The 27,456-nt window shown below is 50.1% G+C and overlaps 12 protein-coding genes across 12 annotated transcripts; 7 read left to right on the top strand and 5 right to left on the bottom strand.

Annotated features, from left to right (window-relative positions):
• Positions 1-114: 114 nt before the first annotated feature.
• Positions 115-1,618, top strand: AtWU_00450 (pepsin-like aspartic protease; the record flags this gene model as incomplete). Its single annotated transcript, XM_035495566.1, has 3 exons — positions 115-285; positions 351-660; positions 723-1,618. 3 exons carry the CDS (start codon positions 115-117, stop codon positions 1,616-1,618), a joined length of 1,377 nt encoding a protein of 458 aa, XP_035351459.1.
• An 864-nt stretch (positions 1,619-2,482) lies between these two features.
• AtWU_00449 (uncharacterized protein) lies at positions 2,483-3,406 on the top strand (the record flags this gene model as incomplete). Its single annotated transcript, XM_035495565.1, has 2 exons — positions 2,483-3,000; positions 3,067-3,406. The coding sequence occupies 2 exons, from the start codon at positions 2,483-2,485 to the stop codon at positions 3,404-3,406; spliced, it is 858 nt and encodes a 285-aa protein (XP_035351458.1).
• A 936-nt stretch (positions 3,407-4,342) lies between these two features.
• AtWU_00448 (histidine phosphatase family protein) lies at positions 4,343-6,112 on the top strand (the record flags this gene model as incomplete). Its single annotated transcript, XM_035495564.1, has 3 exons — positions 4,343-4,505; positions 4,553-4,706; positions 4,771-6,112. The coding sequence occupies 3 exons, from the start codon at positions 4,343-4,345 to the stop codon at positions 6,110-6,112; spliced, it is 1,659 nt and encodes a 552-aa protein (XP_035351457.1).
• Positions 6,113-6,258: 146 nt separating this feature from the next.
• On the bottom strand, positions 6,259-8,083 carry AtWU_00447 (LLM class flavin-dependent oxidoreductase; the record flags this gene model as incomplete). The annotated part of the gene is made up of 8 exons (XM_035495563.1): positions 6,259-6,486; positions 6,535-6,712; positions 6,767-7,323; positions 7,386-7,445; positions 7,496-7,508; positions 7,564-7,774; positions 7,829-7,969; positions 8,017-8,083. The coding sequence occupies 8 exons, from the start codon at positions 8,081-8,083 to the stop codon at positions 6,259-6,261; spliced, it is 1,455 nt and encodes a 484-aa protein (XP_035351456.1).
• A 782-nt stretch (positions 8,084-8,865) lies between these two features.
• Positions 8,866-11,418, top strand: AtWU_00446 (sodium:solute symporter family protein; the record flags this gene model as incomplete). The annotated part of the gene is made up of 12 exons (XM_035495562.1): positions 8,866-8,971; positions 9,016-9,079; positions 9,125-9,182; positions 9,230-9,416; positions 9,466-9,565; positions 9,608-9,691; positions 9,739-9,925; positions 9,970-10,020; positions 10,068-10,238; positions 10,285-10,603; positions 10,652-11,148; positions 11,209-11,418. 12 exons carry the CDS (start codon positions 8,866-8,868, stop codon positions 11,416-11,418), a joined length of 2,034 nt encoding a protein of 677 aa, XP_035351455.1.
• Positions 11,419-12,045: 627 nt separating this feature from the next.
• Positions 12,046-13,615, top strand: AtWU_00445 (transporter, solute:sodium symporter (SSS) family protein; the record flags this gene model as incomplete). Its single annotated transcript, XM_035495561.1, has 4 exons — positions 12,046-12,309; positions 12,624-12,744; positions 13,221-13,467; positions 13,519-13,615. 4 exons carry the CDS (start codon positions 12,046-12,048, stop codon positions 13,613-13,615), a joined length of 729 nt encoding a protein of 242 aa, XP_035351454.1.
• Positions 13,616-14,488: 873 nt separating this feature from the next.
• Positions 14,489-16,422, bottom strand: AtWU_00444 (alpha/beta hydrolase; the record flags this gene model as incomplete). The annotated part of the gene is made up of 6 exons (XM_035495560.1): positions 14,489-14,614; positions 14,673-14,733; positions 14,788-14,866; positions 14,927-16,066; positions 16,135-16,321; positions 16,378-16,422. The coding sequence occupies 6 exons, from the start codon at positions 16,420-16,422 to the stop codon at positions 14,489-14,491; spliced, it is 1,638 nt and encodes a 545-aa protein (XP_035351453.1).
• A 928-nt stretch (positions 16,423-17,350) lies between these two features.
• Positions 17,351-18,949, bottom strand: AtWU_00443 (homeobox protein meis; the record flags this gene model as incomplete). The annotated part of the gene is made up of 1 exon (XM_035495559.1): positions 17,351-18,949. The coding sequence occupies one exon, from the start codon at positions 18,947-18,949 to the stop codon at positions 17,351-17,353; it is 1,599 nt and encodes a 532-aa protein (XP_035351452.1).
• Positions 18,950-19,316: 367 nt separating this feature from the next.
• AtWU_00442 (monocarboxylate transporter) lies at positions 19,317-20,825 on the top strand (the record flags this gene model as incomplete). Its single annotated transcript, XM_035495558.1, has 4 exons — positions 19,317-19,804; positions 19,850-20,104; positions 20,163-20,601; positions 20,658-20,825. 4 exons carry the CDS (start codon positions 19,317-19,319, stop codon positions 20,823-20,825), a joined length of 1,350 nt encoding a protein of 449 aa, XP_035351451.1.
• A 760-nt stretch (positions 20,826-21,585) lies between these two features.
• Positions 21,586-23,059, top strand: AtWU_00441 (glycoside hydrolase family 76 protein; the record flags this gene model as incomplete). Its single annotated transcript, XM_035495557.1, has 3 exons — positions 21,586-21,664; positions 21,722-22,431; positions 22,493-23,059. 3 exons carry the CDS (start codon positions 21,586-21,588, stop codon positions 23,057-23,059), a joined length of 1,356 nt encoding a protein of 451 aa, XP_035351450.1.
• Positions 23,060-23,135: 76 nt separating this feature from the next.
• AtWU_00440 (uncharacterized protein) lies at positions 23,136-24,651 on the bottom strand (the record flags this gene model as incomplete). Its single annotated transcript, XM_035495556.1, has 2 exons — positions 23,136-24,150; positions 24,200-24,651. 2 exons carry the CDS (start codon positions 24,649-24,651, stop codon positions 23,136-23,138), a joined length of 1,467 nt encoding a protein of 488 aa, XP_035351449.1.
• A 1,367-nt stretch (positions 24,652-26,018) lies between these two features.
• Positions 26,019-27,144, bottom strand: AtWU_00439 (NAD(P)-dependent alcohol dehydrogenase; the record flags this gene model as incomplete). The annotated part of the gene is made up of 3 exons (XM_035495555.1): positions 26,019-26,307; positions 26,367-26,796; positions 26,862-27,144. 3 exons carry the CDS (start codon positions 27,142-27,144, stop codon positions 26,019-26,021), a joined length of 1,002 nt encoding a protein of 333 aa, XP_035351448.1.
• Between the last annotated feature and the right edge of the window lie 312 nt (positions 27,145-27,456).

The raw sequence follows: 27,456 nt of genomic DNA, 5'->3' as shown, positions 1-27,456 counted from the left end.
TTATCCAGATCCATCGTTTCTGCACCGAACATATAAGAAGCTCCGCTCCCCCAACATCCCCCCGACAGGTTCGCCCCCAAATTACGTGAGAAGGGAAATCATCACAGCACCACCATGAAGAGCACCACCCTTCTCTCTTTGGCCTGGGCTGCCCAGTCCGCCTATTCCCTCTCTATCCATGAGCGCAATGAACCATCTACGCTTCAGTTCAACTTTGAACGTCGTCAGATCGCCGACCGGTCCCGCCGGAAGCGATCGACGGCTTCGGCCGACCTCGTTAACCTGGTACGTTGTTGACATCCCGATTCTGGATCAGGGGCATTGTGACGGTCGCTAATGCAGGTCTTTAGGCGACGAATCTTGGCTACACGATGAACCTCACTCTCGGCACTCCCGGCCAGGAAGTCAGTGTGACGTTGGACACCGGCAGCAGCGATCTCTGGGTCAATGGCGCCAACTCGTCCGCCTGCCCCTGTACCGATTATGGCTCCTACAACTCGAGCGAATCTTCCACCTACACCTTTGTGAACGATGACTTTTATATCGAGTATGTCGACGGCAGCGAAGCCACGGGCGACTACGTCAACGATACCCTAAAGTTTTCCAATGTCACCCTGACGAACTTTCAGTTTGCCGTCGCATATGACGGCGACTCCGAGGGTAGGCTCCCACTATTCCCTGACTAGTTTGTTTTAACAGTTTGCTAACTGCTTTCCGTGTAGAGGGCGTCCTCGGTATCGGATACGCCTCCAATGAAGCCAGCGATGCGAGCTACGGTGGTGGTGGTGAATACACCAACTTCCCCGAAGCCCTCGTCGACCAAGGCGTGATCAACTGGCCGGCCTACAGTCTTTGGCTGGATGACCTCGACGAAGGCAAAGGCACCATCCTGTTCGGCGGAGTCAACACCGCCAAGTACTACGGCAGTCTGCAGACCCTGCCTATCGTCTCCATCGAAGACATGTACATCGAGTTCGCTGTCAACCTGACGGCCGTGCACCTCGAGAAGAACGGCAACCCCGTCTCGGTCAACAACAGCGCCACGCAGTTCCCCATCCCCGCCGTGCTGGACAGCGGCACTGCCCTGACCTACATCCCGACCTCCGCCGCAGCCAGCATCTACAACGCCGTCGGTGCCACTTACATGAGCGAGTACGGGTACGGAGTGATCGAGTGCTCTGTCAAGGACGATGATTTCACCTTCCTCTTCGACTTTGGATCCTTCAACATGAGCGTTGACATCAGCGAGATGATCCTCGAGACCAGTTCCGACATGACCGACATGAACATCTGTACGTTCGGACTGTCAGTGATCGAAGATGAGGCCCTTCTCGGCGACACTTTCCTGCGCAGCGCATACGTCGTCTACGATCTCGGCAACAACGAGATCTCCCTGGCCAAGGCCAACTTCGACCCCGGCGAGGACCACGTCCTGGAGATCGGCACGGGATCCGATGCCGTGCCCAAGGCGACGGGAGCGACGGAACCGACGGAACCGGCCGCCACGTCGACGGGCTCGAGCGACAAGTCGGACAAAGAGAGTTCGGCTACAGTGCCGCGCAGCCAGATTGCCTCGCTGGTGGCGGGAGTCGTGGTTGGCGTTTTCTTGGTTCTGTAAATATAGAGATTTCACGTTGCATCTTGATGATATACCATAGACCTTCCTAATTTTGTCCCTTACTTCATGGAATGTTATTCTGTTTTTAGCTTGATATCCCGTCGTTTGATGCTCAGTCATGGAATTGAATGAAACTCGGAATGCAAGATCTGATCGAATAGTTTGTTTCACTGCCGCATGGCTGGTCCGATCGGCACGAAGCCAGTTAAAAGAGCCAATCATACTTTGTGATGATCTGTCAACCCCCTTGCTACTATAATTATCATGCCATGCCGGTGTGACCTATCTCATTGGGCTGTACCCACACCGTTGATGGCCACCCGCGACCGGGGAGTTGGTAGCCTGCCAAGATCAGAACGGCTTTCTTGAAATTTCGTCGTACTTTCTTATATGGGATGTGGCTGTAACGAGTCAGTTTCAGTCTCTGGTTACAGGATTGAGTATCTTTATGATCTGTGCCTGCTATTCGGATGATGACGTAGTGTAAACGTTAGTAGGGCGTTAAAGGTTTTGTGCCTGTCAACCTCACCAATCCGTGTCCATCATTATCTCGACGACTATCATTTCGAACCTGAAGCACCCCTTCCTCTGGAAGTGTTTCCCTCGTCAATCAGAAAGTTCGGCGTGGACGGGCCTGAAGAGTATTCGGAGACGGTCGGGAGCACTTTAAATGCCCATCGTATGTGACCAGGATCGCACTAAGGAGATCCAGTCTCGAATGAAAGGAAGCAAAGCTACGCAGAACCCGGATGGGGCGAAATGAAGCAACGCCGAGCACAGACAAGAATATGATATATCTTCATCCCAACCTTATCCCAACCAGACTTCTCTTCCAAACAATCTGAAACCTCCTCGACAGCCATCATGTCGTTCCTCCCCCGCCTCCACCTCTTCGAGATCGCCGACCAGCCATGGTGTCCCCACAAGGCGATCGAATATGCTCAGCTATGCCTTACTCACTGCTGGAATTTGCGCCTACCGCCCGTCACCAAGGCTTCTTCAGCCGTTGTTGCCTGCGAAGTCCTTGCAGATAACTTCCCCGACCTCTCGTCCTTCACGTTTGTCGATCTGGGCTCGGGCGCAGGTGGCCCATCCGCCACTTTTGAAAGACTTCTCAACGCCCGCCTGCGGGCTCAGCACCTCCCTCCAGCCCAGTTCCTGCTGACCGACCTCAATCCTCACCCTCGCGAATGGGCTGCTCTCACCAAACAGCAAGAAAATATCTCATACATCTCAGAACCAGTCGATGCGTCAAAATGTGGTCGATTAGTCCCACAAAACCGGAAGGAATGCCGAATGTTCAACGTGGCTTTCCATCATTTCGACGACCCGCTTGCTGTACCCATGTTGCGGAGTGCGGTTGAGTCGGCTGATGCATTCATGTATGTAATTAACCCCATACCCATGTCTTCAAATCGAGTATCAACTATACTAACAAAGATAATCAGTATTTTCGAACTCACCGCGCGCGATCTCAGCTCGATGCTAATATTACCAGGCCTGATACTGATCGCATGCCAACACACCCTGCTCCGATTCTGGCGGTCGCCGTTACACTTGCTTTTCACATTTGTGTTGCCTCTGGCGCCTCTGCTGATGGTTTTTGATGGCTTTGTGTCTATCATGCGCTGTCGGACTTCAGATGAACTGCACGATCTGGTCAGACGGACGGATGCGCCTGGTTTGGAGAATTGGGAGTTTCGGTCGGGAAAGTCGCCGGTTATGTATCCGACTACAAATGTGCATTGGTTTATGGGGGTGAAAACGACGGTGCAGTCATCCTGCTAAGAGGTGGATGGGCAGTCTGACTTGAGTCAAGATTAGTTCGGTGCTATGTAGTGGGCTTATGCTATTCTAGACGTCAACAATTTAGTACATTGACAGAAGTCGTATGCTAGGTTAATATGAATATGATGACGAGGTGAAACGATAATTATGGGAATTCTTGCAAATATACTGCAATCATCCTTTTCTACCCAGATAGTGTACTTATGTCATCATTGTTAACATCTGGGACGCTGTATAGGACCCAAGCCGCTTCGGCGCAGCAATTAGCTGCCATGGTCCATTGTTATACTATAATTAAAATATCAACCATAGAGCGGAAGTCGACCAGGCTTCGACATGGTGGCTCTTTGTGATTGATTGGAGAGACGATGTAGCTCTGAAGGTATACATGTCTAGTGCAAGTTAGACCACCCAACAGCCGATGCCGAGGCCCTAAAACCTACTAGCAGATAGTGGGAAGATAACCACCACTCGGTAAGCCCACGTGCTTTTCCTGCTTGCCGATGAGAACTTAAAACGTTCGAACGTCAGGAGATCTATCTTACAAAGGTCGCGTGGCTGACGCAGCGAAATGCAAGGACCCGGGAAAAGGCTCGCATTCAGCCTGGGGTACGACTCGCGTCTCCACACCCCATGTAAGCGAGATGATGGCTGCAGCCGAGACATGACAGATGCCCTATCTTGTGGTGCCGTGGCTGTTTTGAATCAAGGAGATGCCCACGTGCATCGATGCTCTGCAGCTGCTGGTACACTCCAACGATATCTGAGCATGTCGTATACACAATAATGCACAACACAGTGATGGACATGTATATGGCTTTGCATTTCTTTGCTTCCCCTGGAGCACGGCATGCCTACAAATTGGCGTCGCATCCACCCCTGAGTGGTATTGTCACTAAATGAATGGTTTCTTGTCAATTAAGTGGGAGTATCAACATGCACCCGACTTTCACTACCCTATCTATACTGGCAGTAGCCTCTTTAGCTGATGCTGCTGCCATTGAAGCCCGCTCACAGAGCTCAACTCCACTGACTCCCAGTCCCTCAGCTACCGCAACCGGAGTTGATTGGTTTCAGACCACGCCCGAGAGCTACCAGGGTATGTGCTTAGTCTTTTGCAGACTTGTGTTGGGCTGACTCCAGAAGGCACGACTGCAACCGGGGTTGCTCCCTTCTTAGCCGAGACAAATCCTGCTCCGTTTGGACAAAAGACACTGTCTCCCAATGACCCGCTGGAAACAAGTGAGCCGATCAAGGGGGCCGCTGGCCGCAATATATTCCATTACATGGGCAACCTAAGGTACGTATCTTAATGATGGATTTCCCATTGTTCTCAATGTTACCCAATACACTAACAGATACAGTCCTTATCATGTACCCGATGGCTTTGGAGTGGATGAATATCCTCTCCCGCAAGGATCTAACATCACCCAAATGCATATGATTCACCGCCATGGTTCTCGGTATCCTTCATCCTCAGAAGGTCTGGCTTCATGGGCCCAGAAGATCATCAATTCTACGGCTAGTGGTAACAACTTCACGGGCGCACTTTCTTTCCTGAACGATTGGGACTACGGACTGGGGTTAGAGATCCTCGTCCCCAAAGGCCGTCAGGAGCTCTATGACAGCGGCGTCCTAAACTTCTACAACTACGGGCACCTCTATAATTCCAGCTCGACCCGTAAGCTCGTAGCGCGCACCACCACCCAGGACCGCATGCTCAAATCCGCAGAGAACTTCCTCGCAGGCTTCTTTGGCCTTGAATGGACAGAAAAGGCCAACCTACTACCAATAATAGAAGGTGTTGGCTACAACAACTCCCTAATTGGGACTTACTCCTGCACCCGCGCACTAGAGTACATGGCATACAATGCCACCACACCCCTATCAACATGGAAAAACATCTATCTCAAAGAGCGCACCGAAGCACTCCACACCCTGACTGGATCCTACAACTGGACCACGACCGACAGCTACAACGCGCAGAGTATGTGCGCCTACGAGACCATCAGTTACGGCTACAGCCGCTTCTGCGAGCTTTTCACCTTTGAAGAATTCGAAAACTTCAGCTACTCCTTCGACATCGAATTCTCCAACATGGTCGGATTTGCCTGTCCCGCGGGCCGCGCGCAGGGAATTGCCTGGGTAGAGGAATTTCTCGCCCGTGTGGAGGGTCACTTACTCCAGACTACAGGCACCAATGCCAATATGACCCTGGACACGAATCCTGTGACGTTCCCAACGGATCAGAATCTCTACCTTGACTTCTCGCATGATGCGGGTATAGTCGCTGTTCTCACTGCGTTTGGATTCAGTCAGTTCGCCCAGTATCTGCCTCCTACTGGACCTCCTCTATACCAGCAGTTCAAGGCTAGTAACATTGTTCCTTTTGGTGGACGGACGAATATTGAGATCATCAAGGCGCCTCATAAAGTGTCTGCTACGCGTCCTGCGGGTGATCAAGGAAATGCCTATGTGGATGGTACTGGGGAAACGTTCTACGTTCATTTTTTGCAGAATCAGCGTACGCTTCCTCTGCATTCTAGCTTTGCGGATTGTGAGTATCGTGATGATGGTTGGTGCGAGCTGTCTACGTTCATGAATGTTCAGAAGAAGAGTTTGGAAAGATCTCAGTTTGAGTATGCTTGTTTTGGTAATTGGACTGTGACTGAGTATGGGACTGTTACTGATGGTGTTCCGGTTTGATGCTGGATTTCGATGATGTATCATATAGTGTGATGCACAGAGGCTAGTGTGGTATGGGCATATAGTATCTGTTGGAATATGAGAGATACGAGATCTAAAATAGGAGTTTTTGATTTATGTAGTAGCATTGCATCGCCGCGTACAAATCAGTTCTCCGGGACCGGATGGTCTGCCGCTTCAACGCCCGCATGCCAGCGATATTTTGCAGCTGGATGATCAGCCGGCGGGCCGCTCTGCCCTTCCTTGCCGTAGATGTTTTCGCGGTACGTTCCCTTCTTGACAGTGTAGTCATCCCAGAAGAGGCCTCTCTTACGGAGTTCAGGGATCAGCAAGTCAATGATATCCTTGAAGGAGCCGGGTTTGATAGCATATGCCTGGACCTGTTAGCCAAATACACACTTTAACCATCTCCAGCAACATACCAAATTAAACCCATCCACATCCGCCTCATTCACCCACCGTTCCATCTGATCCGCCACCTGCTGCGGCGTTCCCACCGGCGTAGCACCCAATCCACCAACCGTGATATGTTGACCCACAGTAGCCTTGGTCCACTTCTCAACCTCCGGGGTAGCCTTAGACCAACCCTCAACAGCAGACCTATCACACAATCAGCACTTTTCCCACCCATCACCAAACACAAGAAGAACATACCGAATTGCATTACTCTCCACATGCCTCAACTCCTCATCCTCACCATACCGATCGAGATCAATCCCCGTCCAGCCCCCAAACAGCGCCAACGCACCATCAATCGACCCGAGACTCCTAAAATACCTAAACTTCTCCTGTGCCTCCTCCTCCGTCCTCCCGAGCACCGGACACAACAGCGCCAGGAACTTAATCCCCGCAGGGTCTCGTCCAAACTGCGTCTTCGCCGTCTCCCGGATTTCCGCAATATTCTTCGCCACCACGGACGGACTATGTCCCGCCACGAAGATCGCCTCGGCATGCTGTGCTGCGAAAGCCTTCCCGGCTTTGGATGTCCCCGCTTGGAGGATCACGGGTGTGCGTTGCGGGCTGGGTTGGCAGATGTGCGGGCCGGGGACGGTGAAGTATTTGCCGGTGTGGTTGATTTCGCGGACTCGGGTTGGGTCTGTGTAGATTCCACGGGTGCGGTCGAGCACGACGGCGTCGGAGCGCCAGGAGGATTCCCAGAGTTTGTAGGTTACTTTGATGTATTCTTCGGCTTGGGCGTAGCGGTCGTCGTGCTGTGGGTGGTTAGTGTTGATTGGGGCCATGTGGGAGTTGAGTAAGGGTTGGGGTAGGGTACCTGGGGTTGTTGGGTGTGGCCTAGGTTACGGGCTGCGGAGTCGAGGTAGCCCGTTACGATCTGGGCTGGTTAGTTAGGTGATTGTTATTAGTTCGGTGGGTGGTGCTTACGTTCCAGCCTATCCTGGTTTTGATGTTAGTTTTGGTAGTGACGACGAGGGTCGTGAAGAGTGACTTACCGTCCCTTAGTGAGATGATCAATAGTAGAGAGCCGACGTGCAAGATGATATGGCTGCTCATATGTCGTTGTGACAGTCACTCCAAAGCCGATATTTTGTGTTGCCGCCGCCATAGCAGGTACGACAGCTAATGGCTCGTTAACGGGCCATTGCGCGCCAGATACAATGGCTGGTTCGAGGTTGCGGGGGCCTTTGTACACGTCGTAGCCGCCTGGGGAGGTTACTATCTATGTATATCATAGAGGTATTTGGGGATAAGAGCTACCTAGGACATCTGCGATGAAGATGCCGTGGAACTTGGCGGATTCTAGAAGCTTTGCGAGCTCAATCCAGTGGTCGATGTCGTTGAATCGGTGCGATTCGTCTTCTGGGTGTCGCCACAGCCCTGGGGACTGGTGGCCACTACCTGGGGGGTGTCAGCGATTGAAGAAGAATTAATTTGGGAGTGCGTACACATTTCAACGAATGCATTGAGGATTAACTGTTTGCGGGGTCGAGATGTAGCGTTGTCGGTAGCCATTGCGGAGGGTAGATAGGAGGTGAGGTTAGTGACGGAGAGGCGCTGGCTTAGGCTTTTCGAACCGGCAAAGGCTGAGTCTTCGATATGAAATATAAGAAAAGAAGGCCAGTCAATTATAGAAATACTGTTCAGAGATCAACTGCGGATAAGTATGGACCATAAGTGTGCAATTCAGACCTCGCTGGAGGGGATGTTCAGTAGCATCACAGTGGGCCGGGATGACGTGATGGGGAGATGAGGGGTCGCCCACTTACAGGGATCACATATTCAATACAACCCCAAATAAGAGCAAGGATCTGTCTGAATCTCTTTATCTGAAATCTGGACACAACAATTTCTGGTCGAGAATTACATGTACTCGGTAGTTGGTCGAAAACTTGGCACAAGCCACCTCGGGCTCCCGGAGCATCCACCCCTGCCCTATCTTTGGTCCTCTTCCGCCAACTATGGTCCCTGTCACGCAATAACTTAACTTTATTGACCTTACGCTATACGGAAAATCATGCACGTATATCGGCCGAATAACTTTAAATCCAGATATATTACCCCCAGGATCCTGGAACCCGGTCAAAGCACCTCATATGCATAGGCCATCGTATCATCGGGGAACACGATGTTCGCAGTAGCATACAATGATCGGCGGATAGCGTGATAGTAGCAATAATGTCTGCTGTGATGTAGATCTTAAAGGTACATTTGTCGGGGTGCGTCCACATAGTCAGCCTTGACTTGCTGCCGCTGTTGAGTGCTGCATTGTTTAGCCACTGGAGTATCTTGACAGGATGTCGGAAATTCAAGGTCGCGCAGCAGGGGCATCTGTGCAGCCGCCACTGTCTCAGGCTGTTGGATATGTTATTGTCGTGGTGCTAGGGCTCATCATCGCCGGTGGTATGTTCACCGAAGTTAGACGAGGATTGCAGCTGACAAAACAGTGATGATGGTTATCACCAAAATACTCAAGAAAACAACAGGCGAGGACAACAAGAAAACCGAGATGTATGTCCGATTACAGTGATGGTATTTTACCTGCTAATCCTTCAGGTTCATGACTGCCAATCGCACCGTTCGAACCGGCTTAACAGCATCCGCAGTAATATCAGTACGAGTTTACCCTCGGTAGCGATTTATCCCTTACTAAGTAAACAGTCCTGGTTATGGACAACAGCAATGCTAGGAGCATCGTTTGTGGGGTATGACTATGGCGTGGCTGGTCCCTTCTGGTTTGCCGCAGGCTGCAGTCCGATGATTGTCTTTTTTGCCTTGATCGGGATATCCTGCAAGAGAAAGATTCCGGATGCGCATACATCCCTCGAAGTGGTCCGAATCCGATATGGTATGATGCAGAGGATTTATGCTTAATGCCTTGATGCTGATGCGTTCAGGTCGCATTGCACACGCGGTCTTCATGACCCTGTGTTTGATCAACAACGTCTTTGCCTGCGCTAACATGCTTCTGGGTGCTGCTGCGGTTATAACAGCCATGTGAGTGCTTCACCGGATTTTCGAATCTTACTGACTCTATAGAACTGGGATGCACATTATTGCTGCGACGTTCCTGTTGCCTGTTGGCGTTACCGTATACACCTTCGTTGGCGGCATCAAAGCAACGTAAGTGCCTAGCTGAATGAAGAGTACGCCATGCTTACCGGGATAAGATTCCTTACCGACTACTTCCATACGGCGATCATTCTTATTATTGCATGCTATCTCTCTATCAAAGCGTTTACCTTCGAAGAGGTTGGCTCGTTCGGAAAATTATATGAGCTCGTGCAAGCCGCTGCGCAGCGCCATCCTGTGTCTGGAAATCAAGATGGGACATACTTGACCATGACCTCGAAGGGCGTACGTACTATAGTCCATGTTGTTGTCTCTGCTAACAAGCCCAGGCTATCCTGTTCGGGATTCTTCATATTTGCTCCAACTTCGGCCTAGTGATTGTAAGTATAAACACACCAGTCTCAGGAATGACTAACACTTCTGCCAGATGGATACTAGCTATTTCATAAAAGCATTCTCCGCTGCTCCCTCCTCTGTAGTACCGGGCTACACAATCGGTGGGATTGCTTACTTTGCCATTCCCTGGGCTCTAGGTACCATCATGAGCTCTCTTGCCCTAGGCCTCGAGAATACGTCTTCCTTTCCAACGTATCCCCGCGTAGGTCCTGTCCACCTTTGATCGTCGAAGATACTAATCCATGCAGCGCATGACCTCCACGGAAGTCAGCAATGGCCTGGTCCTTCCATACGCAGCCATGACTATTGCTGGGAAAGGCGGGGCGGCGGCAGTCCTTCTTATCACCTTTATGGCAGTGACTTCGACCCTCTCTGCCCAAGTCATCGCCGTCAGCTCTATCCTAAGCTTTGATGTATACCGAGAATATATCAACAAGGCAGCATCAGACAGAGACATTATCCGTGCAAGTCACTTTGGTGTCATTTTCTTTGCTGCGTTTTCTGCCGGATTCAGCACTATGCTCCATTACGTCGGTATTGATCTGGGCTGGACATTATATATGCTCGGTAAGGCTCCACTTCAATTGCCGTGGGTGCAAATACTCATGAAAATAGGTGTGGTAACCTGTCCTGGAATCTTTCCTATGGCGTTCACGATCCTTTGGCGCCGACAGAGCAGAGCAGCCGCTATTCTGGCTCCAATTCTGGGGATGGCGACCGGCATCGGGGTGTGGCTTGGCACAGCGCAGCACTTTTACGGTGCAGTATCTGTCAGTTCAACGGGACAGATTCTACCTTGTGTATATGGAACTGTAGCGTCTGCTTTCTCGCCCATAGTATACTCTGTTGTGATCACCCTAGTAAAGCCTCAGAGATATGACTGGGCGGAATTCCGCAAGGAAAAGCTAGGACTCGAGCGACTGGATAGTGATAGCGATATCACGGTGAACGGCCCAGGTAATGAGGCGCAGCAAACTCGATCCTCGTTTGATTCCCAGGAATTGAAGAGATGGGGGCGCATTGCTGCATTTTGGTCGATTGCAACTTTCTTGGGCCACTGGGTGTTGTGGCCACTGCCGATGTACGGATCGAAATATGTTTTTGGGAAGGGAGTAAGTATTTTTCACCACTACTCACGTATGATGATCGGTGAAGTGCTAACAAAATGTCAGTTCTTCACTGCTTGGGTCGTTGTGGGAATTATTTGGTTGTGGATCACAATGCTCGTGGCGATATTCTATCCCCTTATCGATGGGGGAGTGCAGCAGATGATGCAAATATCTCGAGGGCTGCGTGAAAGGAAGAACGCAGTCACGTCCTCATCAGTGCCATCAGTGACCAATGATTGTCCCGAGGTGTTCAGAGTGAATGAGAAGTCTTGATCATTGTGTCATTTTGTGGAACATTCCGAGTTACAGGGGGATGTCTATGGATCCTGCCTACGCACGATCGGCAGAAATAATGAATGTTAAGTGGTGACGCTATTTTAGCGCGTGTAAATGTCTATAAGAGACCGCTGTCGTTTGTCGTTCAGTTTCAAGAACTTCATCACTACTATCATCGAGTCGGTTGCTTGTCTATATATATATTGGCCCTTTAATATATCATATCCATGTTATCCTATGTTACACATTTCCTCACGCAGCAATTATCTACACAGAAGGATTGCTTGGGCTGTCAGTGCTGGATAGACAGATTGATCTCTCAGTCGAGAAAATCATGGTTCTGCTTTGCGGTGTCTGCAAATCAGGTCTCTCAGGGACATCAGTCGAAATTGGGACTGAACTTGCTTACTCAGCTAGGGTACTTGATTATTTGAGACATCCAGTCACTGTAACAAGGCACCTATCAGATCCTCCGTCGTATCTGCTATCTATGTGGATTTTCCTACTGGTATTTGTCCCGAGGCTGCACTTTTGGGAATCTAGACGGATCTTGGATATAAAAAAGCCTTCCTTCGACTTCTACAGGTATTGTCCAGCTCCGGAACTTGGCTACATACTTAAATGATGGCTGCGACATTGCCACTCGAGCTGCTCCAATTGATTGGAGACAGTCTGCAGAAGGAAGGAGTGCCTCTATTCCCCTGTACCACTGTTTGCCGCTGGTGGAAGGAGGCTTTTGAGCCTTTCATTTATTCTCGGGTTGTGGTTTGTAGTACGCATGCCAATGAGAAAGCACCGGTGTCCGGAATACCTATTGATGTTTTTGAGGACATCACTTCACACGCTGGAGCCGCCCGTCGCATGATGATTCGGGCAATTGAGTATCGGGTATGTGTTCCGTATAAGCATGAAAACTGGTCTGGCTACATGTATAGCCACTATGACCCAGCAAAACCATTTGGACGAATAATGAACCAAGCCTTCCGATCCGCAATCCTTGAGATCTTCCGTGTGCTCAGTGCGTGGCCCCGGTCCAGCTGTCTCTCTTTCGACGTGGGAATAGTGGGTTTCAGGCTGGTGACCGAAGTGAATGAACCGTCAAGTTCGCACCAATCAGCCTCCATGCTACCAAATATTTTTACCTGGATAAGATCTTCTTTGCGGGCCTTTGCAACCCATATGACAGACTTGGGGACCACCAGATTTACGCCGAGATAATCTACGACATTGTAAAGCATAGCCCGTACATCACGGAGTTGCGTATGAATCTGGGTTATCTGCAAAGGCCGGAGGAACTGGAGTATTTGCGTGCCAGACGCTTAGGTATGAAGAAGTATCTTGTCTATTGAACCCCCATCTTTTCGTTTTCAGCATTATACAGAATCATCGGATTGTTCACTTACTAATTTCTTGTTCTTTGGCAAACCAGGTGTGCCTCGTGGATCTACCATTTTACCCCGCAGTCTAAAGGTCTTCCACCTCAGAAACGAGACTGAAACACCGGGAAGAACTGTCATGCCTCTTGTGAAGGCATTGACTTCGGAGGCACAGTGTCGCTACAACTATTAGGAATTCTAGTGCAAGTATTCGTGATTTGAAGTTGGAAAATACCGCGCTAATGTTAGATTTCCTTTGCCCCCTCAACAAAGAAGGGCAGCCTATTCTTCCCGTCGTGTACTGGCCACACTTGGAGACTATATCATTACACAACGTCACTTGCTGGACTGATGAAGGTACGACTTGAGAGGGACATATATATGATTATATATTTGTGGAGAAGCTAAGATTTTACGGATCAGGGAACTGGCTCACTCTTCCAACCGAAGAAGCCGAAGCTCGGATCGCTACTGTACAGCAATGGGAACAAGGCCATGATCATTCAGACGATAGTCATCTATCGCAGCCTGTCATTGAAATCGAGAATTTTCAACGATTTTTCATCTCTATGGGCCTAGCAGTCCAACATATGCCCCGCCTATCATCCGACTACTTCCACCCTGGTGCGGAGACCGAGTTGACTTTTGGATTTCAAGTCATCACCGGCAGGTACGCAATTGCCACCTGGTCCTCCAGACCAACTTATCGACCGGATCACAGAGTCGCCAGTGCATGGGGTTTCAGCGAGGAGGACCTGAGACATGCAGCGCTCGGGGAGATGGTATATTCCGTACGGTTTATGACCCACATGGTGTAATGGTAACCATACTAGTCGACACTGAGTATGCATCTAATGGTAGAGGACCCTATTGATGTCTACTGCCAAATTGTATTGGGCTTGAATCATGTGGCTACTACAACTGAATACAACAGAGGAGGGATAATTGGCTAGATGCCCACTGCCAGGAATAATTCAAGACGGCCATAGAACGTAGTTCTTATTCACGTCTTTCTCCACCGTTGTCCGTCTGCTGAATATGGTGTAAAGCTTCTGCAGTCTTCAATGACTTATGTGCTGTGGCGCTGTGGACAAAATTCTGAAATTCTATAGTGACCTATCAATATAAAGAGGTACTGCCCTGTTTCCTAGTCATTGAAGGTCTGCAGAGCTACCCAGCGACACACCAGACGCTCGAGCGGCCCGTACTAGAATTATTTCGAATACAAGCAGATCCAACCAATTACTGTACCGTACCATGCAGTTGGAGTAATGTACCTATAACACATTGAATTTGACCCTAATGTGTGAGCATGTCGCTCCACAGCCCCCAAGATATGCTGCCTAGATTTACAAAGCAATTTATAACTGTCGAGAGGGTATCATCGTCACATAACCATAAACAAAAGTATTCCGATGGTATACATTTCGATTCCATCAACTCACACTAGCTCACACCAACTCACACCGATTAGGATTGGATACATAGCTTCCGCATTGGCCGACACGGAGTATGTTACAAGATATCACATTGTACGCAAGACTAAGATGCGGAAGTGAATTATATTCCGATCTGTGAGGCACCTCTCTTAAAAGTTGCTCTAGTCCTCCCTACAACTCACCTAATTACAAAATGTTGTTGAACTCATCACAAGTTTGTCCTTCCTTAATCCATCGAGAAAAACCTGTTTCTCACTCTGCCGAGAACGGATGGATTTCCGTCTCACAACGCGTCCCCTCAGGAGGCAACTCTCCCGTGCGAAAGTATGTCTTGATATGATGGGCGGTGCACACCGAACGGGAAGCATACGAGCAATGCTACAGCGAATGTCAATAAATCGAAGAGAATACATGAGGGAAATCGGGATGAACATACACCTTCAGCTTGCTGCTCCAGCACCACGGACCCTTTGAACAAGGCGGACATAGCATGGACGCTACAAAGACTGTTAGCATATCCTAACCAAAGATGATTGTTACTTGGAACATACTCGGCAAGTGGAGTCACTGGATCCAGAGTATTGCTGACAAAAAGAATGGGCATAGACGTATTCTGAACACCGATAGGCCCTTCACGAAAATTAGCATGCGTCTAAGCCAACAGCAAGATGGATGGTGTAGTGAGCATACCATTAAAAGAACCTGGTCCCCGACCCTTCCAACTAGCACATGGCATATAGAAATCTGCAAATGTATCTTTAATCCAGTAGCTGCTCTCCATTACTGGCTGGAGGTATAGCTCTGAATACTCCTCTTGCGTGATATTGAGTAATTTCCGATTCAGATCCAGACACGCAATACCCTCCGTGAGTTCAATTCGAGAGCCATATTGGCAGGCTTCACGGCATGGAGCAGAAGATTGGCATGCAGAATCGAGACAATGAGCGGGCTGTGTTTCCTCCCGTAGAGCAGCTTTCCATGCTGCCATGCTGCTTGCGTTGCCCTGTTCAAGGTCTGATAAGATCGTAGCAAGAATAGGGAATAAATCATTCGGGGCATAAAGGGCGGTTTTGAGCAAAGTTTTGACATCGGAGTATGTAATGATCTCAGGGCTGGGTTGACTAGTCCAGAGTGGAGTGGCTTTCAGGTCTGCTAGGATGTCAGTAAGGCGCTCTTGAAGACAACTTATCGCTTCTGCCTCGTCTTCATCGGGAGGCAATGCAGCAAATGCACATCGGAGATAGCCGGCCCGGTGGCAATAGCGGAAAAAATTGTCTACTATGAGATCTGCATCGCGGAACGAAGTAGAGAGATGTCCTGAATACCAGCCTAGTGCGTCTACCACTCCGTCCAATACCATGCGATGAACTTGGTTTGGGAAGAGACTGGCATAGGTAATCCCTAGAAGAGTCCCATACGAGTACCCCCAGTATTGTAGCATTGCATTGGGGCTAGAATCTGGCTGTAGTAACTGGGAAAGATGGCGCAGGTCATGTGCTGTGCTCCAGGTATTCATGTAGGGACCAATATCAGCACTACCCTTCGCGGTATCCGTACATGCGGTGCCAATAGCCTGCATGCGAGTCCAAAGATAGTCTTCTGCATGCTCAGAGCTACCAACTAGACCTTCGACCTGTACAGCCTCCTTCCAGAGATAGCTGGACAGAAGATCCGGGAAGCATGACAGAGGGGGCAGGGTGTTCCCGACGCCTCGAGGATCAAACGAAACGATATCGAAATACCGCTCTTCCTTGCCAGAGCTCTCGACGATGTTCTGAATTTCTTTTCCGCGGTTGAGGATCTCTTGCACTCCTGAATCACCGGGGCCACCTTTTTGAAAGTGAGTAATCATGACATAATGTTTTCAAGCTATCTGATGTTGTAGGAGAAGTGTGTACCTGGATTGATTATGATGGAGCCACCGTAGCGTTTGTCACTATGGTCAACCTTCGTGGAGAGCTTGATTATTGCCAAAATGACGGTATCATTGTCAGTGGTATCGGACCAATCTAAGGGAACCTCAAGACGCGCGCAGGAATAGTTCTGGTAGCAGGGTACGAAGTTGAGGGTGGACGCTGGAGCCGTCTGGTAAGACATTTTAGAAAACGGAGGATATCAAGATATGGAGAGAGTATGCATACGCTATTCCAGGAGAAATTCCCAACTTGAGCCGTGGCTGACGACATTGTAGGGGATGGCGTCGTGAATGGAACTAGAGATGAGAAATGAAGGAGGCGAGGGCGCAGACGGCCTATTTTATACCTGGAACTGTGGCTGAGGTGACAACTTTGGGAATGATCATCCCTTAAAGAGCATTAAAGTAGGTATTTATATTTTTTTTATTTTTTTTGGGAAGCCTACCATGCGTCACGACAGGAACATCACTTATGCTGGAACCTGAATGCTTACTGCTATTCGAGATCAGAAACCCGGTAGTACAATCCCTGAGCGGAGGAACTAGCCGCTGCGGCCTTGATCAACGGATGCGCCCGGTACGCCGTTGATCTTACCCCCGGAGATATCCTTCATCATCCCCAAGTGTCTACAAAGTGGCAACATGCTCAAGGTTGCCTCAGATTGACCCAAGAAGGATGAAAGAAAGCATCACATACTACTTTCTATATGAAAGGGTTGCCCACAATACTTCCCTGAATTCAAATTTGGGGGAGGCAGCCCAGCGGACGACACGAGCCACCAGCATCGAAGCAACGCCGATTGTCTCCAGCTGTCCTGTGATTACTCTAGGCATAAAGAACCGTAGCTCCATAAATTCGCTATCTGAGGCGATCATGCATGAAGGAAGATATATGCCAGGATATTGGACTATATTTCTTTGATACAGTGGCTGCTCGGCTTTGTCTTTCTTTATGTTTGTCCTTGAACTATTGCAATACTAGTCCATTTCATGTCAGGTATTGATCCCTGTAAGCACACCGCATATACACCCTAGCGCTTAAGAAGCTGAAGGTTATCAGGGCATATCATGCTACCGGCAAAAATGCCGAAAGATTGACCCAAGGCCTACCATATGCAGCGAGCCGCTGAGATAGTAGTTCAAAACCAAATGAAAAGCTATTTAAAGACAGACTATACAGTTTAGACCCAACCTGCTGCCTAAACCAACCCAGCCTCCTGCTTGACCGCCTCCAACCAGAATAAGTCATCGGCGTACGTCTGATTCCACGGATCATCACTCTCATACGCGAACAGCCTCGCCCGATCTTGAATCATTTGATCCGACGGCCTGCATCCGTTGGCCATCTGCCTGCGAATGAACTCCAACAGATCGCGATGAACATCAAAATACCGATCCAAAGCAGTCGGCACATCCCACCGAAAAGGGATCTCATCGTCCTCTTCATCCTCCTCCCTCGGCATAGGAAGCACATCTGACGTCCTCCACGGATCAGGCGTCTGTGCTTCACTCCCAACTAGATACGGCGGTATCGCATTCTCAACGAGCCGCTGCACTTCCGGCTCGAATCCCCAGTCGCCCATCCACTGCTTCATGTCCGCCCCGTGCTTGAAATGCTCTGCGACATGGTCGACCCTCTCCTGCCAGGATTGGAATGTTGCACTACAGAATCCGCAGCGGGAGAGAATGTGGTGGCTTCGGCTTTCTCGCCAGGTGTTCATTGCTGCGTGGAAGGTGTCGACGCGGTGGGTTAATTTCAGGTGCTGCCGGAGGTTGTCCTTCCGGGTGAAGATGCGCTGCTCGGGTGGTTTCTCGAGACAGATGCTGTAGTTGTGCACTATTTCGAGATGCTCGTCGGTTACATTGGTTTCCTGGCAGAAGATGCACGTGGGTGTGCCGTTGTTGTCGATGAGTCCGCCTTCAGGGGAACAACGCCATTGGTCGACTGGAAGATGAAGGGCTTTTTCATGGCGCTGCCAGTCGTATTTCGTTGCGAATGTGTCCGCGCAGAATGTACACTGGTAGGGCCGACGAGTCCACTGGAGGCGATTTGCATGGCGGATGTGTTTCCGACGATGACGACGAGATTGTGGGCGATGGAGTGGAGTTGGTGGGCGCTGGGGAGGCCTGTGCGATGATAGGGCGACTGATATCTCGGAGCTAGATGACTGGCTGCGAGCGCAACTGCTGATGGAAGCATCCCCCTGGATGAAGGAGCCACTGGAGTCATTGCTTGACCAGGCGTACTGGGGAACGGTGTATGGCGAGCTGTCTGATAAGGCAGAGATATCGCTATCGGCGAGAGCTCGCAAGATGTCGTCCGTGGCTGCGGCCTCACTTTCTGGTGGCGAGCTCCTCCAACGTTCCATGGGGGATAGAAATGACGGGCTCTGACGGGCAGACATATACCCTCTGGAGCGCTTACGCCGTCGAGCGTTAATGAACCAGTTGGAGACTTGCGCCCGAGTCAGGCCGGTGCGTTGCGCCAACTCATCCTTCTCCTGTGTCGTGGGATACGGGTTCTCCGGGTGGTTGTTGAGCCATGACCTGAGAGCTCTCACAGCCTCCCCGGATAGACGCTGATGGGGACGGGCAGGAGGGGTAGGCCCGCTACCTGGAGATACTGATGTCGCATCTTCCTGGGATGCAAGCGGAGAGAAGCTGTCAGGAAGCTCCGACGGTAGCGAGAAGATGGGATCTACGCTAGCGGGGTATAAAACAGGGTCTTCATCGTACAACGGTGGCAGGGATAAGATATCATCACATAATTTAGGGAGCGCCTGGTGAGCGTGCTCCATCTGGATAATGTGCGGACATGCTCACCAGAGTACGGACCTAGATCGATGTGAAGTTGAGGTTGCAAGCGGACAAAATCCTCTGCGCCCTGCCATTGACATCCGCTCCACTTGCCGGCTGTCGGCCGCCTTCCATGGATCTTCTTATTCGTCGCTTGTCCCGACTGTAGCCGAGATCGGAGGGCGATAGTTAGGTAACTTAATCATAAAGTTTGTACGGAGTCTTAGATGCAATTAGATTGACTCACTCAACTGCACTGTAGGTTTCATCTTGGCAGTTAGGGTTCTCACCCTACTAGCGTTTATTCTAACCTCTTCTTCGATCCGTAGACATCCATAGCAATCGCGTCACCTACATAATCAATTCATTATGACTTCCACGTCAACCACCACTGCCGTCGAATGGCAGCAGGGTCCCCCGATTGAGCTTGAGTCGAGGGCTCCCAAAAATGCCGTCGCTCCAGTCTCTGACCCCACTGATGAGGTCATGGAGGCCTCCCGTCTGGCCGACGCCGAAGTTCCTGAAGGAGGAGCAGGATGGATAGTTATCGCAGGTTGTGCAGTAATTACCTGGTGGTTTATCGGGACGTCCTACTGCTGGGGTGTGCTACAGGCAGCGCTGGTTAAGGAAGGAGTGTCATCTGCATCTACTCTGTCTTTCGTGGGCTCATTAGCACCAGCGTGCATCTCGTTTCTGGGAATCCTGAATGCTCGCGTGATCCGCAAACTAGGTACCAGGACGTCGGCACTGCTGGGTATTTTCCTACTCGGATTGGGAGAGATCCTTAGCGGATTCGCCGTCCACGAGGTTGGCGGACTGTTTGTTACATCCGGTGTGGTGATGGGACTCGGAACTAGGTACGCACCCGTACTACTACTGATTGTACTATGCTAATGAAGTAGTATCTCTTTCATGGTGGTCTCAATCACACCCGCACAATACTTCAAGGCAAAGCGCGGCATTGCCAACGGTATCGTCTATGCAGCTGGTGGCCTGGGCGGTGCCGCCATCAGTTTCATCCTAGATGCCCTGCTATCCCGTGTCGGCACTGCTTGGACGTTCCGTATTTTGGGATTTATCACGATGGGCACTGGTCTCCCTGCAGCTTTCCTAGTGAAGCAGCGGATCCCAATTCCCCCGTCTGCTTTCGTGGAGTGGTAAGGACATCCATACCCTCACAAATACATCACGCCGGACTGACTCCCAACCCACTAGGCGTCTATTCCGTGACATCCGATTCCTGCTCCTCTTCGCAGCCGGAGCCATCGCCACGTTCCCACTGCTCGTTCCACCCTTCTTCCTGCCCCTGTACACCGACTCTCTGGGATTAGGATCAGCCGCAGGCGCTGGTGTCGTAGCAGCGTTCAACTTCTCCTCCGCTTTAGGAAGACTGACCTGTGGATTTGCCAGCGATACCATCGGCGGACTCAACACGCTGTTTGTCTCGCTGTTACTCAGCGCCCTGAGTATGCTGATCATCTGGCCTGTCTCAACGTCCATTGGACCGTTGGTCGTGTTCGTGATCATCAACGGGATGGCGAATGGGGGGTTCTTCTCTACTATTCCTACGGTTGTGGGGAACGTGTTTGGGTCTGCCAGGGTGTCTGTTGCCATGGGTATGATTGTTACTAGTTGGGCCGGCGGGTATCTTCTGGTGAGCGCAGTGCTGTTAATATGCCTTAACATTGGGATGCTAATTGTGATATGTAGGGCTCCCCAATTGCGGGCTACATTCTTGATGCCTCGGGTGGCGAGGATGCCGGGATCAAGGCGTACAGACCGGCAATTCTGTATGCGGGTTTCATGGCTTTAGGAGCGGCGATTCTGGCTGCTTTTATACGTTTGAAGACGGATACGCGGCTGCTTAAGAAGGTGTAGCTTACATTTGAACCAGAATCGACATAGGATGCTCTATGAATTGAATCGTACTAATGTTCTCTTGGGGAAAGGGGATATGGTTATATAAAGTAGTAGTACTGTAGGCGGGAGGGGCGACATACCCTGGCGAGACGGGAATTGAAGATAACTGCGAGTGCGGGTCCCAACAGTATCGAGACGCAATACCTTAATGAACCAAGTTTTACTATTGGTACTCCCGACCGGTACACCCGACTGCAAAGCTGAGTGCAAGGTGTCGTCTGCCCGTATCATCTACCAACGAACCCACCCCCACTACCACAGGTCCCTTAACCCCAGAGTACCACCAAGCAAACAAAGCAGCAAAGTAATCAAAATAAAATGTGACAATAACCCCCCGACCAATAAGCCACAATAACAAAGTGCACAAGTTACAACCCCAGGAATGCGACGTTGCCGGATCCGGCCGAAACACCCACCCTCATCCACACCCAAACTACTGCCTATTGGCTCAAATTCAACCCCAGATCCAGTGTGACCTGACACTGCATCACAAATCTCGAGATTAATGGTAGATTCAACCCTATTGGTGCGTTCCTGGATGGTTTGTTAGGTGGGGTCCGTTTCTATGGAAGCATGAGATGCCACATTCCGATGCGGGAATGGGAATGTAGCGTAGATGGGAATCACCGATCAACACAACTCAATCTTCCTTCCTTTCCCTTTCCACTTCGCTGCCGCTCAGTGAGCAGAGCAGATCTGATTCACCACCATCATCACCATGTTGCTGCGAATATGGCACATCCTGTATACCTTCATTGTAGTCGTGCAGGCCATTGACTACGATGTGGACGACCCCGGTATCACTCCCTCCATAACCCTCCAGCCCGCAAATCCTGATCAACTAATTTGAATAGACTCCATCAAAGCAGCCTGCCACTCCATCGCCCGCCAAATGCTAACCCACTACACGGGCAACCAACCCGGCGACAACCCAGGCAACCTCCCAGACCCCTATTACTGGTGGGAAGCCGGCGCCATGTTCACAGCCCTCGTGGAATACTGGTACCTGACCTCCGACGACACATGGAACAACATAACAACCCAAGGAATAACCTGGCAAGCCGGGCCCAGTGGCTCCTTCATGCCCGCCAACCAAACCCGCACCGAAGGCAACGACGACCAATCCTTCTGGGCGTTTGCCGCGATGTCCGCCGCAGAGCGAAACTTCCCCGACCCTCCACCCTCCTCAGGAAGTCCAGGGTGGCTGGCAATGGCGCAAGCCGTATTCAACACGCAAGCCGCGCGCTGGGACACGAGCACTTGTAACGGTGGACTACGGTGGCAGATATTTACGTTTAATAACGGTTGGACGTATAAGAATACCATTTCCAATGGGTGTTTTTTTAACCTTGCGGCCAGGCTGGCGAAGTATACGGGGAATAGCACGTATGCGGACTGGGCGGATACAGTGTGGGATTGGACGGGCGAGGTAGGGTTCATGACGGATACGTATCGATTTTGGGATGGCGCGGATGTGAGCAGTGGGTGTGGGGATTGGAATTATATTGAGTGGACGTATAATACGGGGGTTTATTTGTTGGGGGCTGCTGTTATGTATAACTTAGTAGGTTACCCTTCGGTTCTGTGGTGTTTGGGGTGTGAGATTGGTGCTAATGACATGGCAGACTGAATCGCCTGTCTGGAAAGCTAGGACAGAAGGGATCCTCAACGCCAGCTTCGTCTTCTTCCAGGATGATGTCATGTACGAGCGGGCATGCGAGCCCGTCAACACATGCCAGGTCGATCAGCGATCCTTTAAGGGGTACCTTGCGCGGTGGATGGCTGCGACAACGCAGATGGCGCCGTTCACGTATGACCTGGTTATGCCGAAGCTGCGGGCCTCGGCCAAGGCAGCGGCGGAGACGTGCACGGGAGGTGAGCTTCAGGCGACATGCGGGCTGAAGTGGACGGATCGGAAGTGGGATGGAATGGATGACGTGGGGATACAGATGGCGGCGTTGGAGGTGATGCAGTCGACATTGATCAGTCGAGTTGATCCTCCTGTGACGCAGGATACGGGAGGTACGAGTAAGGGCAATCCGGCAGGAGGAGAGCCGGGACCCGCGCCGGCGCCAGTGCCAGAGGGGTTGAGGCTGGAAATCACGAAGGCGGATAGGGCGGGGGCAGGGATGATGACGGTGATGCTTTCGATGATTGTTATTGGATCTACGGGGTGGATGGTTTACGAGTGATGGGTGGGATCTTTTGAATTTCATTATGTACATGTTCATATTGTCATTCTTTATGGTAACTATGCTGGTCACAGAATTACTTTCCTACAGGAATGTACTCGTTGATACCTTGAACTGTCCACAGAGCAGGGTGCTTGTCTCTCGCGCTCTCCATACCAAATAACATGTTGTCCAGTGCTTTCGTATGTCCCTTCTCGTAGCCTCTGATGCGGAGGTACTCCAGTTGCAACGGCAAATGATCCACCAGGACGATATCACCTAACTCACCCATCCGAGTAGCGAGATACCACAGACAACTCACTCCCAGGCTCAAGCTCTTCAACGACACAAACTCCTTCAGCACACTTTCATCCTCAGCATCCTCCCGCACCTCACTTCCACCAGCAGCGACAAAATGAGACAAATGGTCATCAAACTCCAAATCCAACACCTCCAACGTGGCCCTGTGGCGCAAGACAGCCTTGATCAAACTGTACCGGTCAAAGAACTCCGCAAAGCCCGCATAGCAGCCACCGTGCACAACGGAGTACTTCAGCTCCTTCAAGCACCTCATTGCATGAATAACTTTGCATAACAAATCCGACTTGAAATCGCACCCTCTCAGATCCAAACGCGAGATACTCGCCGATGAAGGCAGAAGCAAGCCTTCCAGCGCAGCACTAGTCGCAGTCCCGAAGCCCTGGATGGCCTGCATTCGTAGCGATTCGATGTTGGGAAGGGTACGCACCAGCTCAATGCAGAGACAGAGGTCCTGGGGCGCGCAGGCGCGGGATCGCGCAATATGAAAACTGGAGGCTTCTGTTGTCAGAATCTGAAAATACTTGAGATGGGCTAAGTACGAGATTCTCTTTTCTCCATTTTTGATGAAATGACCCAAACTAGCGCGTTGAAGGAACTTGGCTAGTGGATACTTTTCAATCTTGGCGGCGGAATGGTGGTTGTCAGAAGGGTCATCAAATCGGGGGGATGTGTATTCCCAGAAGGGAGGAGATATGGCGAGAGAAGTTAGGTTTGGGGATGATGCGATGAGGAGGACTGCCAGGGCTTGAGCGATGAAGGGGGATTTGCCGTGGTAGGCGTCCTCTTGGGTGCTGACTGGGTTAGATATTTCGCGTTTATCAAGAGTAATAGGAAACATACTTGTAGTAAGTGAGGTACTGCCAGGCTTTGGTGTAGTCTGTCTCCTGCATGGCCATGTTGAGTAGTCTCTCCTGTTCAGGACCGATGAAGCCAGCCCGGGTGGCGGCAACACGGAGTCGCTGCATGTCGCCTGGGTCGACGGGGCGATCGTATTCCCGCGGTTTGTAGTTCAGCGGAGAGCGAACAGGAATATCCATTTCGATGTGGCGAACATAACTGGCGAGGTTACGGTCACGCAGAATGTCGAGGAGGATGGTATATGCATGTTTCAGGTCTGGTGTGCAGGTGATGCGGATACAGCGGTATTTGGTTTTGTTTACGAGGTCGTTGCCGTGAATAAGAGTGAACAGTGAGGGACTGAGGAGAGAAAGAGAGTAGACATCTCCGCTGTGATCGAGAAAGGAGATGACATGCAAGAGCACGTCAGCGGGGAGGATGGAGAGGACTGGCATGATTGTGGGGATTGGATAGGAACAGGTGAGGTTGGAATACACTTGCATTACTCGCCGCGGCTGGAGGGGGGACTTTCGGCGGCGGCACATTCGGGTGGTTCCACTCGCACATGAGGGGGACGTGCGAGTGAACTGCAATGGTCTAGGCCCGCCTCTCACCATCTCGCCTGTTCTATTTGGTAGTTTGAAGTTAATCTTCTCACTTTACCATAACAAATAGATCTAGACCTCCTAATATAGGGAAAAGCCCTTTCTGGAGAAATTAAAGTTGGATATCTGAAAGTTTCGTGGTTCCCTCGATTGCTAAATGTCAACACACTCTATGATTGATTCAGTTATCATATAAGGTAGTTAACCCCCTTTCTGATTTTTTCAATCTACCTGGTTAGTATTAACGCCAGCTGGCAGGTTATAAGAGTCAGACTGCAAATAAAAAATCAGCTCTGCGGGCGCTTCCAAGACCGCGTGTACTAGCGTGGTTTTGATTACTAGTCTCGCACCTACACTCACTGGTCAAATTATTAGATATGAAATGTACCACTGGACGTGCCCTTTTCGTGTTATGTTTATAACTAGTACCTATCGGTGTAAGACGCAGATAACAGAAGAAAAACTTAAATATTCTCTGATCGTAGCTGTAGCAAGAGGCCTCATGAGTTATGGGTTTTTTATATAACATTTGCCTGATTCAAAGAAGAAACATGTCCGTAATTACAAATAACTTCCTTAGAATGGAATCGGCAAAGGCTCACCAGATCTTCGATTCACTCGTTATATCTCTAGACATAAAAACATCCAGTAGCTTCTCTTGATGGGTTGAAAAGAAACTAAACCAATAAGCCGTATCTTTTATGACTATTTACACTCATCTAGATCGCTGAGAATAGATATTGTCCATGTAATTCACTAGTTAAGAGTATTTCCGCCTTGCAACTAAGCCTCTCATGTTCTAACCATTCACTTACATCCTACCTATAAGCTCTAATATGAGACATTCAGGTGTGGTCTTCTTGTGGGACCATGGAAATTGAATTCTATTAACAAAGCTACGCAAGACTTGCGCTGCTTCACAGCAGGTGTCTTGATAGCGATATACTAAGCAACCACAAGGCAGGACCTCACTGATGGATGTTAATATGGAAAGTGATACGACAGGTTTTCCTAGCTTCTATTCAACCTCGGGTTTTTATTGCAATGACAGGTGGCGAGACAGACTACAGATTCGCATGAACGCATAATACTATCGGCTCGTCCTTTTATATTCAATGAGGAATGCCACCTAAAAGTCAAGAGCATGATAGAGCAACATCTTCTGGTATTTGCAAAATACTTCCTCTCGTATATGGACTTTAAGTCAAAGTGCGGGTCTATAATTCCTGGTGCTCCAGGACTGCCCTGTATCGGACACCACCCCCTCTGAGTTTCTCGAACGCCTCTTCAAGACCGTCCTTGGTAAGAGGGAAAGTCATAATAGTCGGCTTGATATCATGCCGCGCAGCAAACTCCAATAACTCTTGCAGATTACGCCGCGAAGTGATGAAACATCCCTGAATCCGTATCCCCTTCTGACCGAAGGGAACGAGAGGGATAGGAGTAGGTTCCAGGGTCACAGAAATATGATAGATAGCTCCATTCGTATCAACCAAATCAACTAGACTGCGATGAACATTGGTCAGACACTTCGGGCATATCTAGACGGTAATTGGCATACTTACGAGGCATAATCAACATCGGAGCTCCCACACAATAGAAGATGTTTCACGGGTTTAATGCGGATACACCCCTGAGTACTGGGAAAGCGATGAAACTCTGACGCTCCAAAGTCTAGCGCTTCTTCTTGTTTCCTTTCTGAACCTGAAAATGCCACCACATTGTATCCCAGTGCCGCAGCAAGCTTGATAGCGAGATGGCCAAGCCCACCTATTCCCACGACACCAACGCGATCGGACGGGCGAATTCCATTATTAGTCAAGCAAGCCCAGACCGAAGCGCCAGCACATAGAAGTGGTGCTGCATGAGCCGAATCGTATCCATCTGGAATGGGATAGACGGCATCGGCATTCCAAACAGTTCCGTGGCTAAATGATCCAACATCGAAGTCATGTTGGCCATATGCTCGCTTTTCTCTACAATGATTGTCACAGCCTTACGAGTCCCATATGAATTAGTTTCAAGACTGCATTCAGGATAATGTGGAATAATGATAATACCACTAATACAGTTGTCACATCTTCCACACACGCGACGGATAAAGCCGAATCCAACCCGGTCTCCGACCTTTACACTTGTTACGCTGGAACCGATGTGCTTTACCACACCTACTCCCTCAAGTCCAAGAGCTTGGTGGCTGTGTAGAAAGTGTTCGTCTGTTCCACATAGGCCGGAATGTGTGGTCTCGATGAAGATATCATTGTCGCCAAGTCGCCGAGTAGTCAGCTTCTCCACGATCTTTCCATCAGGCGATCCGCACAGAACTTTGAATTTGAATTCCATTGCGGCCGCGTAGGATTTGTTGTTATTGCGTGTATAAGCTTTCAAATGAAAGGTGACAGGAGAGCGGGGCTTGGAAGGGTTCCCGGAGACAACAATTTATGCGATGGCTTAACAATGGCAACCTAGTTCTTACTTGCTATATGGACCAAGGCGGTGTGGGCTACTTTCTTAAAGCTGTGGAATTGTCGCAGTCCCTACTAATGGCGTTTTCTGGCTTATTCTGGTCGACCGCATATGCTAGTATCCCTTTTTGTCTTTTAGGTTCAAGAGAGCAGCGAGAGAGCAGCAAGGGCGCATTTAAATTTAGATTAG

This window comes from Aspergillus tubingensis (assembly GCF_013340325.1).
Source record: "Aspergillus tubingensis WU-2223L DNA, scaffold_1, whole genome shotgun sequence".
Classification (NCBI taxonomy): domain Eukaryota; kingdom Fungi; phylum Ascomycota; class Eurotiomycetes; order Eurotiales; family Aspergillaceae; genus Aspergillus; species Aspergillus tubingensis.
Note: the sequence above shows the minus strand (reverse complement) of the source record. Positions and strands in the feature narration are given on the sequence as shown.